Source organism: Gossypium arboreum, chromosome 11, assembly GCF_025698485.1.
Source record: "Gossypium arboreum isolate Shixiya-1 chromosome 11, ASM2569848v2, whole genome shotgun sequence".
In the NCBI taxonomy this organism is placed as follows: Eukaryota; Viridiplantae; Streptophyta; class Magnoliopsida; order Malvales; family Malvaceae; genus Gossypium; species Gossypium arboreum.
The window spans coordinates 10,657,784-10,673,589 of NC_069080.1; the positions used below are offsets into that span (position 1 = coordinate 10,657,784).

The 15,806-nt window shown below is 34.9% G+C and overlaps 2 protein-coding genes across 4 annotated transcripts; both read left to right on the plus strand.

Annotated features, from left to right (window-relative positions):
- The first annotated feature begins 10,046 nt into the window (after window positions 1–10,046).
- Window positions 10,047–12,866, plus strand: LOC108473573 (uncharacterized). Of its 2 annotated transcripts, XM_053021202.1 has the most exons (3): window positions 10,084–10,151; window positions 10,260–10,329; window positions 10,766–12,866. In XM_053021202.1, the coding sequence occupies exon 3, from the start codon at window positions 10,855–10,857 to the stop codon at window positions 12,634–12,636; it is 1,782 nt and encodes a 593-aa protein (XP_052877162.1). In that variant the 5' UTR covers window positions 10,084–10,151; window positions 10,260–10,329; window positions 10,766–10,854; the 3' UTR covers window positions 12,637–12,866. The 2 variants fall into 2 exon arrangements, with proteins under 2 accessions (XP_017630722.1, XP_052877162.1); XM_017775233.2 differs by having other exon boundaries at window positions 10,047–10,329.
- A 190-nt stretch (window positions 12,867–13,056) lies between these two features.
- Window positions 13,057–15,454, plus strand: LOC108473575 (GEM-like protein 1). Of its 2 annotated transcripts, none has more exons than XM_017775234.2 (5): window positions 13,057–13,237; window positions 13,360–13,635; window positions 13,712–13,792; window positions 13,887–14,161; window positions 14,845–15,454. In XM_017775234.2, the coding sequence occupies exons 2-5, from the start codon at window positions 13,512–13,514 to the stop codon at window positions 15,037–15,039; spliced, it is 675 nt and encodes a 224-aa protein (XP_017630723.1). In that variant the 5' UTR covers window positions 13,057–13,237; window positions 13,360–13,511; the 3' UTR covers window positions 15,040–15,454. The 2 variants fall into 2 exon arrangements, with proteins under 2 accessions (XP_017630723.1, XP_052877163.1); XM_053021203.1 differs by having other exon boundaries at window positions 13,421–13,635.
- The last annotated feature ends 352 nt before the right edge of the window (window positions 15,455–15,806 follow it).

The following is a 15,806-nucleotide window of genomic DNA, read 5'->3' on the forward strand; positions in this document are numbered from 1 at the left end:
AGATTTCTACCACAAATATCGACTAAGAACCCCTTCTAATTCCCGACAAAAAGGTCCTGGTAAAAGAAAACATGACATAACATATGTAGGAATCGCCTCGATTTGATAAACACCTCATTCCCTCCCTTGGACAAACAACAAATATAATCTTGTATTGGATCTTCTCTTTAATGTTACAGAAAGCCATCATTTCGTTATTTCCAACCACAATTGGCATACCAAAATAGTTACTCGGATCGATCAAACACCGAACCCCTAAGGATGACACCATCTAATCCCTCATCTCATATTGATATTCTAGATAAAATAAATAAGGAACTTCTCAAAATTCACCAGTTTTCCCGAGTACTCTTCATATTCGTGAAAAATGTGTTTGATGTTATCAGCCCCACTTAAAGTTTCACCATAAAAAATTAGGCTATAGTCCGCAAAGAACAAGTGGGAAATTATTGAACCCAATCTGGACGCCTTAGCCCCCTCACTAATCCATCACGTATTGCCATGCGCAATAAAGAAAATAGACCTTTGCTACAATAAAGAAACAAAAAAGGGCTCAGTAGACCACTTTGTCGAAATTCTCTCGTTGGGGTAACATGTCTCTGGACCCTCCCATTGATCATTACATAATAAATAATTGATCGCACATATTTCATGACAAGGTCTACCCAAGTGGTAGCGAATCCCAACCTTAGCATAACCACCTTCACAAAATGTCACTTCACTCGATCATATGCCTTGCTCATATCGAGCTTCAAAGCAAACAACCCTCACCTACCCCCTCGCCTCTTTTGAAAAAAATACATCAATTCAAAGGCCACTTCTACATTGTCAGATATCAAACTGCCTGAGACAAAGGCACTTTGAGCCTCATCAATATAGTAGGGCATGACAACCAGTAATTTGTTAAAAATAGTCTTAAAAATAATTTTAAACATCATATTACAGAGGCTAAAATGCATCCAACTTGCTTCGGAATAAAAAAAAAATGTTGGTATGATTAATTACAAGCATAGACAACTCCTCGTTTAAAACACCTAAGTAAAATTGACTGATCTCAGTGCTAATAATGTGCCAATAAGTTTGATAAAACAAAGTAAATATACCATCCACCCCTGATGTCTTATTAGGGCTCATGCTTTGAAACGCCATAACTATCTTCTCCTCTCTGAATCTAGAACATAGAAAAGCATTCATACCCTCAGATATGTGGGGAGAGATACTAGAAAAAATATGGTCCATATAGCTTTTGCCTTGCGACGTAAAAAGACTAGAGAAGTAATCACATGCAACTTGTCCAATCTCCTCATCATCTTCAAAAACCTGCTCATTTTGATCATTCAGTCTCTCTATTCTTTTGAGTCTATTACAATATGTGGCAAATCGGTGAAAAAAATTGTGCTCTGATCCCCATGTCAAAGCCAGTTGGCTCTCACAAATTGTTCCCAACACTTTTCTCTTTTATCAATTTTCATATTTAAATGCATCTTTGTAATGTTAAGTTATTAAGAGTCTCATCATTCGGATCCACTCTACTTAGCTCTTCAACTCGTCTTTGAATATGAGCAAGCGCCCCTTTATCAGATCTCTTTCGGTCATGAGTCCTCTTCACTAAACCTTGACCTACAAGTGTAATGCATATGAGAATATTAGCCTTTGTGTCTAACCAGATCCGTCGCACCACTTCACCATACGACTTTTCAAAAACCTACGCAAACTCAAAGTGAAAACACTATGAATTAGCCCTAAAAAGATTACTATCATGCCCCGTATCAAGTAACAAAGGGTAATTATCAGAGAACGAGTGAGCTGATGCGAAATTCGAGAGATAGGGACATTTCACACCATTTTGTGTTGACAATACCACGATCCAATCTTTCCCTAATATTTGTATAAGCAAAATGACCACACTCTTACGTATACTACCGACCCTCAAAATGTAAATAAGAAAGATAACGGTCATTAAGGCACATCAAAAAGCCTCCATACCCCTAGCATCTCTCAATCAACATTTCTGTTTCTCATGAGAAAATACAATTTCATTAAAATCTCTCATAACTAACCATGGACTCGAAGCCTCCTCTGAAAGCTATCGAAGTAACTCCCAGGAATGATATCGATTAGCCTCCTCTGGCTGATCGTAAAACCCAGTAAAGCGCCACAAATTACCCTCCATATCGTCATCCACCATAATGTTAATATGATTCTAGAGAAAGAGTGAAGTGAAACCACATACCCTTATTTCCAACATAACAACAAACCTCCTCTGCTGCCATCACTACTCATATCTAAACCTTGAAATACCCTCAACTTTGCCTAACCTGTAACACCCCTAAAACATGTTCGTCACTGGGCTAGGGTTAAGAGGTATTACTGGACATATCTAAACATTTAGCATTTGTTTCACAATCATCATAGCATCATAGTTCATACATCAATATAGAGTCCTTTACATAGGTCAACGAGACCTTAATTTATACTCAAAACAGGGCATACATACTGACTTGACCACACGGCCACAAGACACGCCCGTGTGCCTGGCCGTGTGAAAATTAAGGAGGCTACTGACTTGGATCACACGGTCGACCACAAGCCTGTGTGCCAGCCCGTGTGCTACACATGAACAATAGACACGTCCGTGTGTCTAGGCTGTGCCAAAACTGTAGGGTATACTGACTTTAAATCGTAGGGTACCCCAGGGGACACACGGCCATGTAACATAACCGTGTGTCACACACGGCTAAGACACACGCCCGTGTCTCTGCCCATGTTGACAAAAATAGGCTATTTGCAAAGCCAAATTGCCACCCATTTTGGGCCATCCTTACTAGTATCAAAACCAAAACATTTTATACCAAATTTTCAACCAATTCACAACCAAAATATAAACCATTCATGCCATATCATTATCAACAAATTTCATTCTCAATATATAAACCAAAACATATCAAATCCTAAGCCAAAGTCATACCAAATATGAGTTTCATAACCTCAATTCAATTCATTCAATCTCATGCCATAAACTTACAAATTCCTCAAATGAGCACATACCAAAACTTTCCAAATTGACAAATTCACTTGGCCATGCATGAAAACATTATATTGACTATATTGTATCACATAATTTATACTCAAAAGCCATTCATAAACACAACCATAACTAAGCTATATCACATGGCTAATATTCACAACTCAAAAACATATTGATATATTTCTAGCCTATACATGCCATACTTTTATATTCACATTTTCAAAAGGTACCAAAATAGAGTTTGATAGTGTGGTAATGATCCTCGATGATCCCCGAGCTTTTGGTATCTTCGATATCTATAAAACAATTGAAAACACACACAAAGTAAGCTTTCAAAAGCTTAGTAAGTCATATACAAATAAACTTAACACATAACATTAATCTAGATCAATTCATTCATATAACTCAAGGCAAGATACATTCACATAGCCATATGTCTCTTATAGTTCATTTGATCATAATTCACATACATATACATCATATCTCATTATCATAGCAACTCATACTTATATTATAAGTTCACAAAGGTACATGTACTTGCCTTTCATTCTTAAACATGGTATACAATTCAAACATACCTGAATAGGATACACATTCACATGGTCATCCACTTTCTCGGAATGCCCGTTAAACAGTTCGAAATCAATGAGGATACTCGGATAGCTCAAAAAGCTCATACAATGCCAACGTCCCGACGTAGTCTTACATGTAATCAAATATCGATGCCATTGTCCCAAACAGGGTCTTACACGAAATCAAATACGATGCCGATGTCCCAGACATGGTCTTACACGTAAATCATAAGTCGATGCCAATGTCTCAGACGTGGTCTTACATGAAAACACATATCGGATCCTATGTCATGACATATGTATCCTAACTATTCCTATGATTCGTACGGGGCTTTTCAAGCATCGAAACACTGTCGATGCTTTCACAATTTCACATATTCATTTTCCAAGCCATTCATTTCATTTCAATAAAATATAAGCATAATAAATTGATTCAAAAACATTTATTTGTGTATCGACTTACCTCGTACGGATTTGAACGAACGGAGTCGACTACTCGACGACTTTCGACTTCCCTTGATCTAATTCTGTTTTCTTTTGTTCTTAATCTATATAAATTAAAATTTAACTCTTTTATTCAAAAAATATTCAAATCAATCCATAAACACACATTTAGAGCATTTTACAAATTAGCCCTCACATTTTCACATTTTAACACTTTAGTCCTTAATCACAAAAATCTTAAAATATACAAAATTTTCATATACCCATGCTTAGCCGAATTTTCATATTGTTCATATAAGTCCATATATTTTATTTATTTCATATTTTAATCCCTCAAAATCTCATTTTTACAATTTAGCCCAAAATACTCAAATTCATCAAAAATCTCAATACAAAACATAGTAATCTAACACATATATTCCATTTTCTATCATCAATCTTCATAAAACTCACATTATCAACAATGGCACATCTTAAAATCATAAACAAGATCAGAAATTGAGACATGGGTTTGATAGATTACTAAGCAACGATCACAAAAACGTAGAAATTATCAAAAACGGATCAAAAACCATACCTTAATCACCAAAATCAATAACCGAACCCCTAGCTTAAGTTTTCTTTTCTTTTCCCTTGATAATTTCGTCAAACATGGATGATAATGGCCAGTTTTCATGCTTTTGTTTTATTTAATTAATAATTATTAACTAAATACCAATTTTGCCCTTAATGAAAACATTATCAAAACATTAACATTAGGCCATTTATGTCCATGCATTAATTTAGTGGTATAATTGCATCATAAGGAACCCACATATATAAAACATAGCAATTTAGCACTTTAACAAATAGCTAGTCACTATGCATTTTACGCGATTAAGTTCTTTTTGCAAATTAAACACATAATTGATAAAATTTTCATACGAAACTTTCACATATGCTAATTCACATATCATAAGCATGGAAAGTAATATTAAAATATTTTTTTGACTCGAATTTATGGTCCCAAAATTACTATTCCAACTAAGGTCTAAACCTAGCTGTTACATAACCTTCTCCATACTTAAACTTTGTAGCTTAGTTTTTATGAGAAATGCTACAATAGGATTTATCTCCCTCAATATTTGTCGGATGAGACGTACAACTCAAGGATTCCCTAATCTCCAGACATTCCAACTAAGGGTTTTCATGGCGCTCGATTGCCTTGCCATGTAAGGGTAGCCGATAAGTCAGAAGCTGAACGAAGATCCTATTCAACCAAAGTCATTGTTAAAGCTGTTACAGTAGAACCTGAAGAGAATCGCATAATGCAAAGCCATTTTTTACCTTCACTTATCTCCATTAGGGAATCTTCTAGCACTGTGGGATCCTTTGAATTCGATTGCTCACCCACCTCCCACACTCTTTCACGTTTGCCATCCAAATAGACCACAAGAAGCACACCTGCCCAATCTATTAAAATGATCTGATAAGTTAAATTTTTATATTTAACTCAAGAAACTCTTGAAAACTCTCGTGATAAGGACAAGAGTCCTATTGTCTAATCTTGCAACATTTTTTATGTGTTCCTTCTTGCTTTCATATATGTTTAATATGTTCTCGTTTATGTTTGGAGGTAAGTACTCTTATCCTATAAGATGATATGTTTGTGTATGGGTCATAAAGGTTCATGGTTATAAGCCTGAGTTAGTTGTCTGTATAAATGGAGTAAGTATCTTCTTTCGTGTTTAAGCCACCACCTATTGTTTTTGGAATGAACAATATGAACTGAGTTATGAAAATAAAACCATGACATTGTCTTCAATGAAATGAGTATTAAATTAGCAGGTCTTAATACATGAAAAATTATCAAGTAGCCTCTAGTAGGGCAAGAGTTATTGCAACTAGATTGACAAATCGTGATGGAACAAATAAAATTAATGCTAAGGCTTGATCATGGACTTGGATGTGGCTAACACGAAAAAGGTTTTCTGCTAAAGTTTGTTTGTGTATGACATTTGCCAATGGGCGAATTGTATGACTTGCTGAGTTGGAAAGGTTCGTCGGTATTGTATATATAGCTATTGAGATGTTTGTTCTTGAATTCACTAAGTTCTTTAAACTTATTTAGTTATCTTTCCTTTTAGGATCGCTGACGAAGTAAAGGACCTTTCGAAGACTACGCCAGAGGACATCTATTCCGTGAGATTTTTAAGTCTTTTGTATTATGCATGGCATGGGGTGGTGTCATGATGGTGTCATTTCGAAGAATAAATTTTGTATTCTAAAGTTGTTCTTTTAAAACCATTAATTCAATGAAACCTTAGCGAAATGATTATGTTTTTTTTTTGCAAAGTATCAAATTATTTACATTGAATGATTAATGTCTTTCTAATTATATGTATATGTATACGACGCTGTAGTCAAATATAGGTTTACGCCAGACATGGTTTTAAGAGCTTTCAATGGAGCCTCTATGTTTTTCATTTTCCTTGGAAATATATAACATTAACTATCTCTAATTTCGCAAAAGGGTTTAAAAATCATATTTATTTAAACTATATTTTTATGAAGATCACATCTGTACAAGTTTAAAGGAAAAGATTTTAAGGCAGTGACGTGCCAATCCTGAATCCCCTTTAAGGATCGAGTTTGGAGCATTACCAGAAGGAATACGCAATCTAAATGGGACAAAACCTCTTGCCATGTCCCAATCGCCCATACAAAAAGCAAAAAAAAAAAATTACAATCTCTCGTATTGGAATCTAGCATAATCGATTGTTTGTTGGACAATACTAACTTCTTCTTTCTTTTCAAAGCACCCCGAATATCTATCTAAACTCGAATCCTCAATATCCCCCAATACCTCTGCGAACATATGTCGTATCATAGGTTACAAAAGTCCCTAGGAAAGCCTCAAATTGCTTTGCCATGCCCTCAGACACTAACCTTGCTGGGAGATCACGGATTTGCACCCAAAAGTTAACATAATACAGTGGCACACTCTTTGGATCCTTCCCCAATGTCAATTTATGGAAAACCAAGAGATGATTTTTGAACGTTCATAGACTTCCTTCCACCACCCATTCAATATCAATCTCATAGTAAAAGCGAAACAAATATCGTTTGTCTTCCAAATCCGAAATCGATATTCCCCTAAGAGGGTGCCACAGATTGGCTAAAGTCGTATGCATAGCCTGGAAATAGATAATATTAGCAGTCAAAAAATTGCCCACAGAATAAAGACTATCACTAACATCTCCCATCCCATCACTAGAACTGAGTTGCCATGCATCCTCCTCCTCGCCCACTATGGAGAACATTGCCAATTCGGCCTCCATACCTGTCATAGAATAACGAAAACAAACCGAGCCCTACAGAAATATGAAAATCCGATGAATAAACCACCTTAGAAACCGCCTATGGTGCTAGAAGAAGCTGACATAAAACGTGCAAAAAAGCAGACTTTCCACAATGTATACCAATTTTTAAATTTCATAAAATTAAATCCTAAATATATGCACATTAAATAGAAGAAATTATGATCATTTTACAAAATACAACACTTACATGTGTCAAGGAGGAAGAACTTATGAAAAAAATAAACCTCCTATTGTCGTATTCAATTTCTACATCTATTATTAATACTCGAAATCAAATTGGAATAGGTATTTTTAACACAAATATGAAATTAAAAAAATGATAAAATTCACACAAATATTATAATTCTTGAAACTGACTAACTTGATTAACAGTTAAAATTGTTGGATTATCAGCACGTGATATTATTTTGGCGGAGTCACGTGGGAGTCTGAATGTACAGTACAACTTTATATTAGAGGGAAGAAATCCAATCGGATCATACACATCTATTCCGTGAATAAAACAAAATATGCCGTTATTCCATCTAGTTGTCCATAATTTGAGATTTAGTTCTGTATTTTAAAAGTTGAGGGCAAATGTTGGGTTAGATTTTTATAATTAAGATTAAATTAATTAGTGAAAAATAGATAAATTTGAATAGTTGTGTGATAAAAATACTAATAGATGGGTGATTATTAGTGTAGTTTATTCATAAAAATATATCAATATTATTTTTACAATTAAATTTAAATATATATAAATATTCTTTTTGTTATTTTTAAATAGTAAACTGTCCATTTGAGCGAAGCAAACTCGAAGATAGAAATTCTCTTAAAAGCAAGCTTTGGATTAGCCTTGCCCATGAACACATTTAATGGTAATAAGATATTTTCATAGTCTAAGCTATTTGTTCAATTCATATTAAATTATATTTGGATAAATGTTTTAATTAATCCAAATCATTTATATATCAAATTTTTAATTAAATTTATTTATAAAGTAAATGAAATATTGGTGTAATTTTTTAAAACAATGATACAAACTCTAAATCGGTTCAAATTAAATTTAAATAAATTATGTAATTTTTTGTTCAAAATACACTATATAAAAATTTCAAGACCTAGACAAGGAATAGGGCATGATAGCTTTTGTTCTTTATGTGGACATGAAACAAAGGATATCTTACATACGCTTCAAGATTGTTCGACAAAGAAACAAGAGTGGATGCAAATTATCCCTTCGGATAAACAACACATGTTTTTTTCCAAGTCTTTACAGATTTGGTTGACTTCTAACCATTTTTGTTACAATATATTGCTTAGACGAGGAGTAACATGGGCTTGTCTTTTTGGAATAATTGTCTAGCGTATTTGGAAGAATGAAAATCTATTTATCTTCCAAGGTATCTCTTAAAACGTTCTTGAAATTATTAAAGTCTCTTACAATTGGGCTCATCAGTATGAATGTAGTCGAAATGGATTCAAGCAATTTAACCATTCCTCTTGCACGCGAGTATCCTCGATAGATAAATCAGTATATCTTTTCATTAATGGTGTGGTTGATAGAGGTTTTGGAAACATTATTGCTGGTGGGGTGCTACAAAATCAAAATGGAAACGGGATCTTAGGTTACAATCACTATCTAGGAAAATGTTCAACTTTTGAAGCTGAACTGTGGGGTGTTCTAGATGGCATTCTTATCCTGCGTAGCAAGGGATTTACCAAAGCAATGATTCACATAGATAATTTAGAGGTGGCTAGAGCTCTGCATGATGGTATGTTGGTGGATGCGGATATCACTATGCTCAAGAGGGTTCAACGGATTATGAGAACTGATGGCCAATGGTCTATCAGGTATATTCTTGGAGAGAATAATCTTGTTGCCGACACCTTGGTTAAGTTGAGCTTAGAATGGGAATCAAGACTACAAATTTATGACAAAGCCCCTAATGAAGTCTTAGATGTACTAAATAAAGAACAAGCCAGTGGTGCTTTTGTCTCTCTAGTTTAATGTAATTTCTTTATTTTATTTTTATTTCAACAAAAAAAATTCAAGACTAAATTTATTAACTTTGAATTCTGCCAAAATGGGTTATTTTCATATAAAATTCTTTTAATATAATGTATTTTGAACAATAAATGATTAAAGTTAATCTAAATCGATTTAGAGTTTGTACTTTATTTAAAAATTATTTTATACTAATATTTTATATATTTTATAATTAAATTCACATAAGATTCTTTTAATATATAATTAATATGATTTAAATTAAAAAATATGTTTAAATTTAATTTAATATGAGTCGCACGAATAGTTCAAGGTTTGAAGAGATCTTATTATCATTCATAGAGTAAATAGTATTTTTTAATATTATGAATTTTTATATTTTTCATTTTTTTATAATTGTTTAGGTATGTTTAAAGAGTATGAACTAAATGGCAAAAAAAAAATAATGATGGCTAAAAAACTATTTTACTTTTTTTTATAACAGCCACTTCAACAACACTAATGAAAAAATTGACATAGGGACCAATATTTTTAAATCAGGAAAATTCTAGGGATCCAAGGTTTTAAAATTAAAGTATTGTAATTGTTATAAGAGTACAGAGACTTTTTAATATTTAAACCCAAAAAATAACTTAACCGCGGAAAAAACAAAACGAAAACTGTAGAAAAAAAAGCGGAAAGGAAGTAAAATAAATAAAATTCCAATTGGCAGCTTTAAGGCTCGCCATTTTCTCTCCAAATGCAACAAAAGCCAAAAGGTAAAGGAATGAAGCCACTCATGTATCCCTAGATTCACGCACTGTTGCCTTGTTTTTCCTTCGCTCAATTCCCCAACTTTCATACACGATTTCTTCCATCTTTTTCAGTCGTGGAGGATTTGTTTCATCCCTTGATCATCTCATTTGCTTTAGCTAACTTCCAATTTCCCACTAATCAGTGAGTGTTTCCTTTTTCTTCTCGTAATCTTTAGCTGTCGTTTGCTTTGATCTCTCTTAATTGCTCGAGCACTTGGTATCTTGAAATTTTTGTTCAAAATTTACTGGATTTTTGTACTACTTAATCTTATTATCTCTTGATCTAATTGATTCATTTTCTCTTGATTAAGAATTTATGATCACAGTTTTAAAAATTTATTTATTGCCTTCTTTCACTGGCTTCTATTTGAACTGAAATGAACAGTGTATTGGCAATGTATATTTCACTGGAGTATTGATATGAATTTTTGATATATTTATGTTATTTCTATACACAAATTTCTTTCTGCTGTGGAAGCGCTCTGCTTATTGTAAACTAAGGGGGTGGAATTTACAATTGAGAGGCAATGTTCTTCTCCTGCTACAAACTTTTTTTAAGAAGATTGTGTGCTTTGCAGGTAGATTTCGTGTTGCAATCAAGTTTTTTCTTGGTTGTTTGCCTTTTCCATGCAACTAGATTGTAGACCAGAGCATCCTTTTGGTTTCAATGGGCACACAGAAGATTTGCCATTGGAAATCAGGGGTTAGTAGTTGCCAAGGTCACATTCCTGGCTCATTAAAAGGTGAGGCGAAGGAAAAGGAAGACGACCCTCTCTACGGGGCAGACTCGGGTGATGATCTGGATGACTTTGACTTCAAGGGAATTAGCAGTGAGCTTGGCATGGTGGAAGGTCAGGTTTGCAGTATACCATATGAACTTTTTGATCTACCAGATTTAAGGGATATATTGTCATTGGACACATGGAACTCGTGCTTGACAGATGAAGAACGGTTTTCTTTATCTGCCTACCTTCCCGATATGGACGAATGGACCTTTTGGTTGACTATGAAAGATCTTTTCAGTGGTAGTGATATGTATTTTGGGAATCCCATGGATACATTTTTCGAAAGAATGAAAGGTGGATTTTATCCTCCAAAGATTTCTCGTCTCAGAGAGACCTTACAGTCTCTTGAGAGGAGAAAATATTACCATGCACTAAGATCTTATCATTACAAAATGGTTCAAATGTTCACAGACATGAGAAGGTTGTGGGATGAATGTGATATGAGTGCTGGTGTTTCTGAAAGACTATATATGTGGAGAACAAGGAGGAAATGCGGGGATGTGAATGCCGATTTGCTTGACCTTAATGCAGTTCCTAATGATGAATATCTGTTAAATGAGGATGTTAATTCGGATGCACTCATGTCCCATTTACCAAAGAGAATAAAGACTTGGGAAAGTGTTAAAGAAAAAACCAATGTTGTCAGTCCATCTGCCAATGGCATGAACTTTATTGCCCCAAACTGCAGCACAAAGGGTGTTCTGAAGGTTAAAACTACTGGCAATGCTACTCACAATCACAACCAAAAGATGGTTGTAGGTGACATATCAGAACAATGCCGATCAGTACCGAAGGGCCTGTTGAAAGTAGTTCCAAAAGTTCCTTCTGTCCTACCCCAAGTATCAAAAGTGTTCTCAAGAAGGTCACAGAAGGGATTGCTTGCTGGTGCCCAAGATTTACAAGATCGCACGGTGCCTAGTTCAGCAACACCTGCATACTCGGAAAATGTAGGTAGCTTTAGTAGGACACCATTTCTATGGCAAAAGGTTGCTGGTAGCAAAATGAACCCTGAGCAATCTCAAAGTATGTTAGTTTATCAGGATAGTGCTTTAGGAAGCAGTAGATATGTACAAAACTCTAGTGGAAATAGAAGCAAGGAAGTTGGCATTGCTGATTTAGGTAAACATAAATTGTTCGAACTTGATGAGGAAAGTGTAATTGGTTCAAAGAGATACAAATTTGGTCAGAATTTGTGGCAGAACTTAGACAGGGGAAAGAAAGGATTGTTTCCATTCCCATTTACTGACCAATACCATGAAGGAGAGAGGCAGACCAGAGTCTTGCAAAAAGATTGTATGACTATCCTTCCAATAGTTGCTGAAGCAGTCTCAAGTTCGGGAATTGAAGGAGGTTTGCAGGAGAAGTTAATTGTTTTTCCCAGCCAAATGAAGAAACCGAGTGATTTTGAAGCTGAAAATTCAGAGAAGCCAAGTAAACCTAGTGGTTCAGAGAGGCTTAAGTATGATCTTACCCTTCCTTTGACGTACAAGCGAAGAAAGTCTCAAGTAAAGAACACATCAGGCTTCACCAACTCACTAAAAACTGGTACTGATATAAGACCTGGTAATCCAAAAGAACCAAACCAAGCTTTGGGAGAGAATGCCAAGGCATTGAAGATAAAATTCATGGGTTGGGAAAATATTCCTTTGAACAGGGATTCTTGAACAGCGTGTCAAGGACTAAAATGTTGTTTAGCTCCTCCTTCCTAATATGAAAACCTGCCACATCTTGTGGTGAAATCACTCCTCTGTTAGAGGCTTCGTCTCTATGTATAAGTCAGTATATATCTCAGAGAAAAAGCTCTTATTATCAAGTCAGATGGTTGTCATCTGTTCTCCGCATATATTTTTTTGATCAATCAAGTAGGAGTAATATAATATGTTTGACTGCCTTTGCATTTCCATTCTCCAGTGGTATGCATATACTATTTGATGAAAGGTATTGGACCAAAGTCTATGTTGGGCTTCCAAGTTCTACACATAATCTGGGTATAAGTTAAACAGTCACGCGAAATCGAGATCTTGCATGGAAATATATATCATCTAAAGCTAGCCCATGCACCAACAAAACATAATAATACTACAACAAGGTAACCTATGGCTTAATATCTTAAGCTATCAATCTAAATTATAAAACCAAATCTATTGTCTATCAATGGCTTCTTGATCAGGTCACCATCAAATTACCTAAAATTCAGATTAGCAGCTTGGCAACTTGGCTTGTCAAAACTAATGGCAGAAGAGAGAAAAAATGGAAAAGGAGGAGGTATCTCTGAAAGATTAGTCGTATTCCTTTCGGCTGCTTCTATATCTATTGTTCTACATTCTCTGCAATATTCTCTGCTTTTTTTGTACATTTTATTCCGACTAGTTATTCCTTTCTCACAGCATCAACATCGTCAGACTGTTCAAGGAACTGACGCTAATTCATCCTTTTGGAAATTCCCAGAACAGACAAATTTATTTTAAAAAGGGGTAATTTCTCTAGTGGAGAACCCAACAGGAAAAAAAAAAAGAAGAAGCTTTAAGCATCAGTTGAAATGGCTAGACCGATACTACCCCATCCTCAACATCCATCTTCCTCCTCCAACAATCAATTCAACATGGCTTCTCACAACAATAGTCCTTACCTCTCCATTTCACCAGTTCCCTCATCCGGCAGCAGTAAGTTTTATTCGATCTTTTGCTCGGGATTGATCTTGAAACTGCGTTGTTGACTGGTTTGTTTTTACTTTTACAGGGCCAATGGGTACCTTATGCAACGCCTTGAGCCGATGCGCTAGAAAAGCCGAGGCCCTTGCTGACGACTTTTGGAACCACCGTGAGATTTTCTCGATACGGCTATTTAGCAATAAACTAAGATTTTTGTATGCGGTTATGGTTCTTATATGCAATCTTATTTTGTCTGAAAGCAGTGAGGGTGAGCCCTAGTATTACTGATGCTGCAGTGGCAAGGATTGCCCAAGGGACAAAGCTACTTGCAGAAGGAGGGCATGATAGGTTGTTCCGACAGACATTTCAGATCTTGCCAGGGGAAAAGCTCTTACATTCATACGTTTGCTATCTATCGACTTCCTCTGGACCAGTCATCGGTACTCTTTACATATCCAATAAAAGAATAGCGTTTTGTAGTGATTATCCCCTTTGTTATTATGATGCACCAGGTTACCAGCACTGGATGTATTATAAGGTATCTCCTTCACTTTTGATTCTATATTTTTTAGCTTTTGTTATTTAATTCCACCTAATACTAAACATATTCTTGCTGCCATCCCTCGCTTCATTGGTTATATATTGCCTCTATCATTTGCATAACAAGTTCAATTACACCTCACAGTTAAGACAAATCCGAAATTTTCAGCTTTGGAAAAGGAAATAAATATTAGGGTAGTACCATGATACTTGGTTCTGTTTTAATGTCGTTGAGTTCTTTTGGTAGTTAAACTTATGATATATAGCACGGTGATTTCCTTTCTTTGTCAATCATAGCTCGTCTCTCTTTTTCCTTTCCACCTCAGAAGAATATCGTCGATCACTTAGCATAGCTGCCCTGAGCTTTAAGAAGCTCCAAATTTGGTAACCAATGGTTATACTAGCATCAAACCCAAGTCCAATCCCGAAGTGTTGAACTACACAGCACTGCAGCCACCAATTTGTCCTTAATTCACTGTCTAAGTATAAGCTGCATAAATTTCTATATGAGCTTTCTCTGATCATTTTTGTCTGATTCCAATCTTACCTGGATTACTTTCATATTCTCATATATCTTTTTCTTCATTGTTGCTACTGTTTTCATTTCTGGTTGTCTGGACTGCTTTGCTGTTGAATCTAAATTTCTGAGAATTGATCTATGGTATTGCCATATTGCTATAGGTGGTGATTGAGCTTGATAAGTTGGCTACAGTCGATCCTTCGGCAAACAGATTGAACCCTTCAGAAAAATATATTCATATGATTACCAGAGATGGCTATGAATTTTGGTTTATGGGGTTTATATCATACGACAAGGCACTCAAATCTTTAAATGAAGCTTTGCAGCACAGTTGCCGCACATTATCACTGTTCTAAGAAAGTCACTCAGGTCTTTTAGTATAGAGAAAGTGGCATATGTGGCCATTGGAAATTGCTGAAGTGATAGAGACGAATCGGATATATAAATATTCTTATCTTTTACTTACAAGTTACGAGGTCGAGGATCTGTTTAGACACTTGCTGTAGTTTGTTATTAAAGGATGCAAAAAGATTGTTTATCTTGGTTAAGGTGGGTATCTGATCTTATGACTGCTGAAAAGGTGGATGTTATGTTAGAGATGGGGTTGGGGGAGAGGAAATTAGTGAATGATGGCCTCATGGGTGTATGTATTGTTCCTTATCTCTGTTTCTTCCCTCTTTTTCTTGTACTATACTACTATTAGATTGCTTTAAAAAAAAAAAAATTACTATTAGATGCTCAGTTTTAAATTTTATAGGATTTTGCTAATAAGTGTTCTAAAAACAGTGTTATTACAATATCTAATGCAATAGTTTGAAACTGATCTAGGTTGGGAATGAAAGTCACATAGATTTAACCCCTGAGTTTATTTTTAAATCTTGAAATAAATATGAATTTTTTTAAAAAAGTCAATATCTTAAAAAATTGACACTTTTTAAGATTAAATGATAGTATTGTTATGAAATAAAGAACAATGAAAGTAAAAGCAACTAGGAGAGTAAAAAGAGATGTGCATAATGTATTTACAATGTATTGCCAGAAGTCTTTATTTATAAGTAATATAAACTTCTATATTTAAATATACATTTTGGAGAAATTTTAAAGTCTTCACGATTTTTATTTT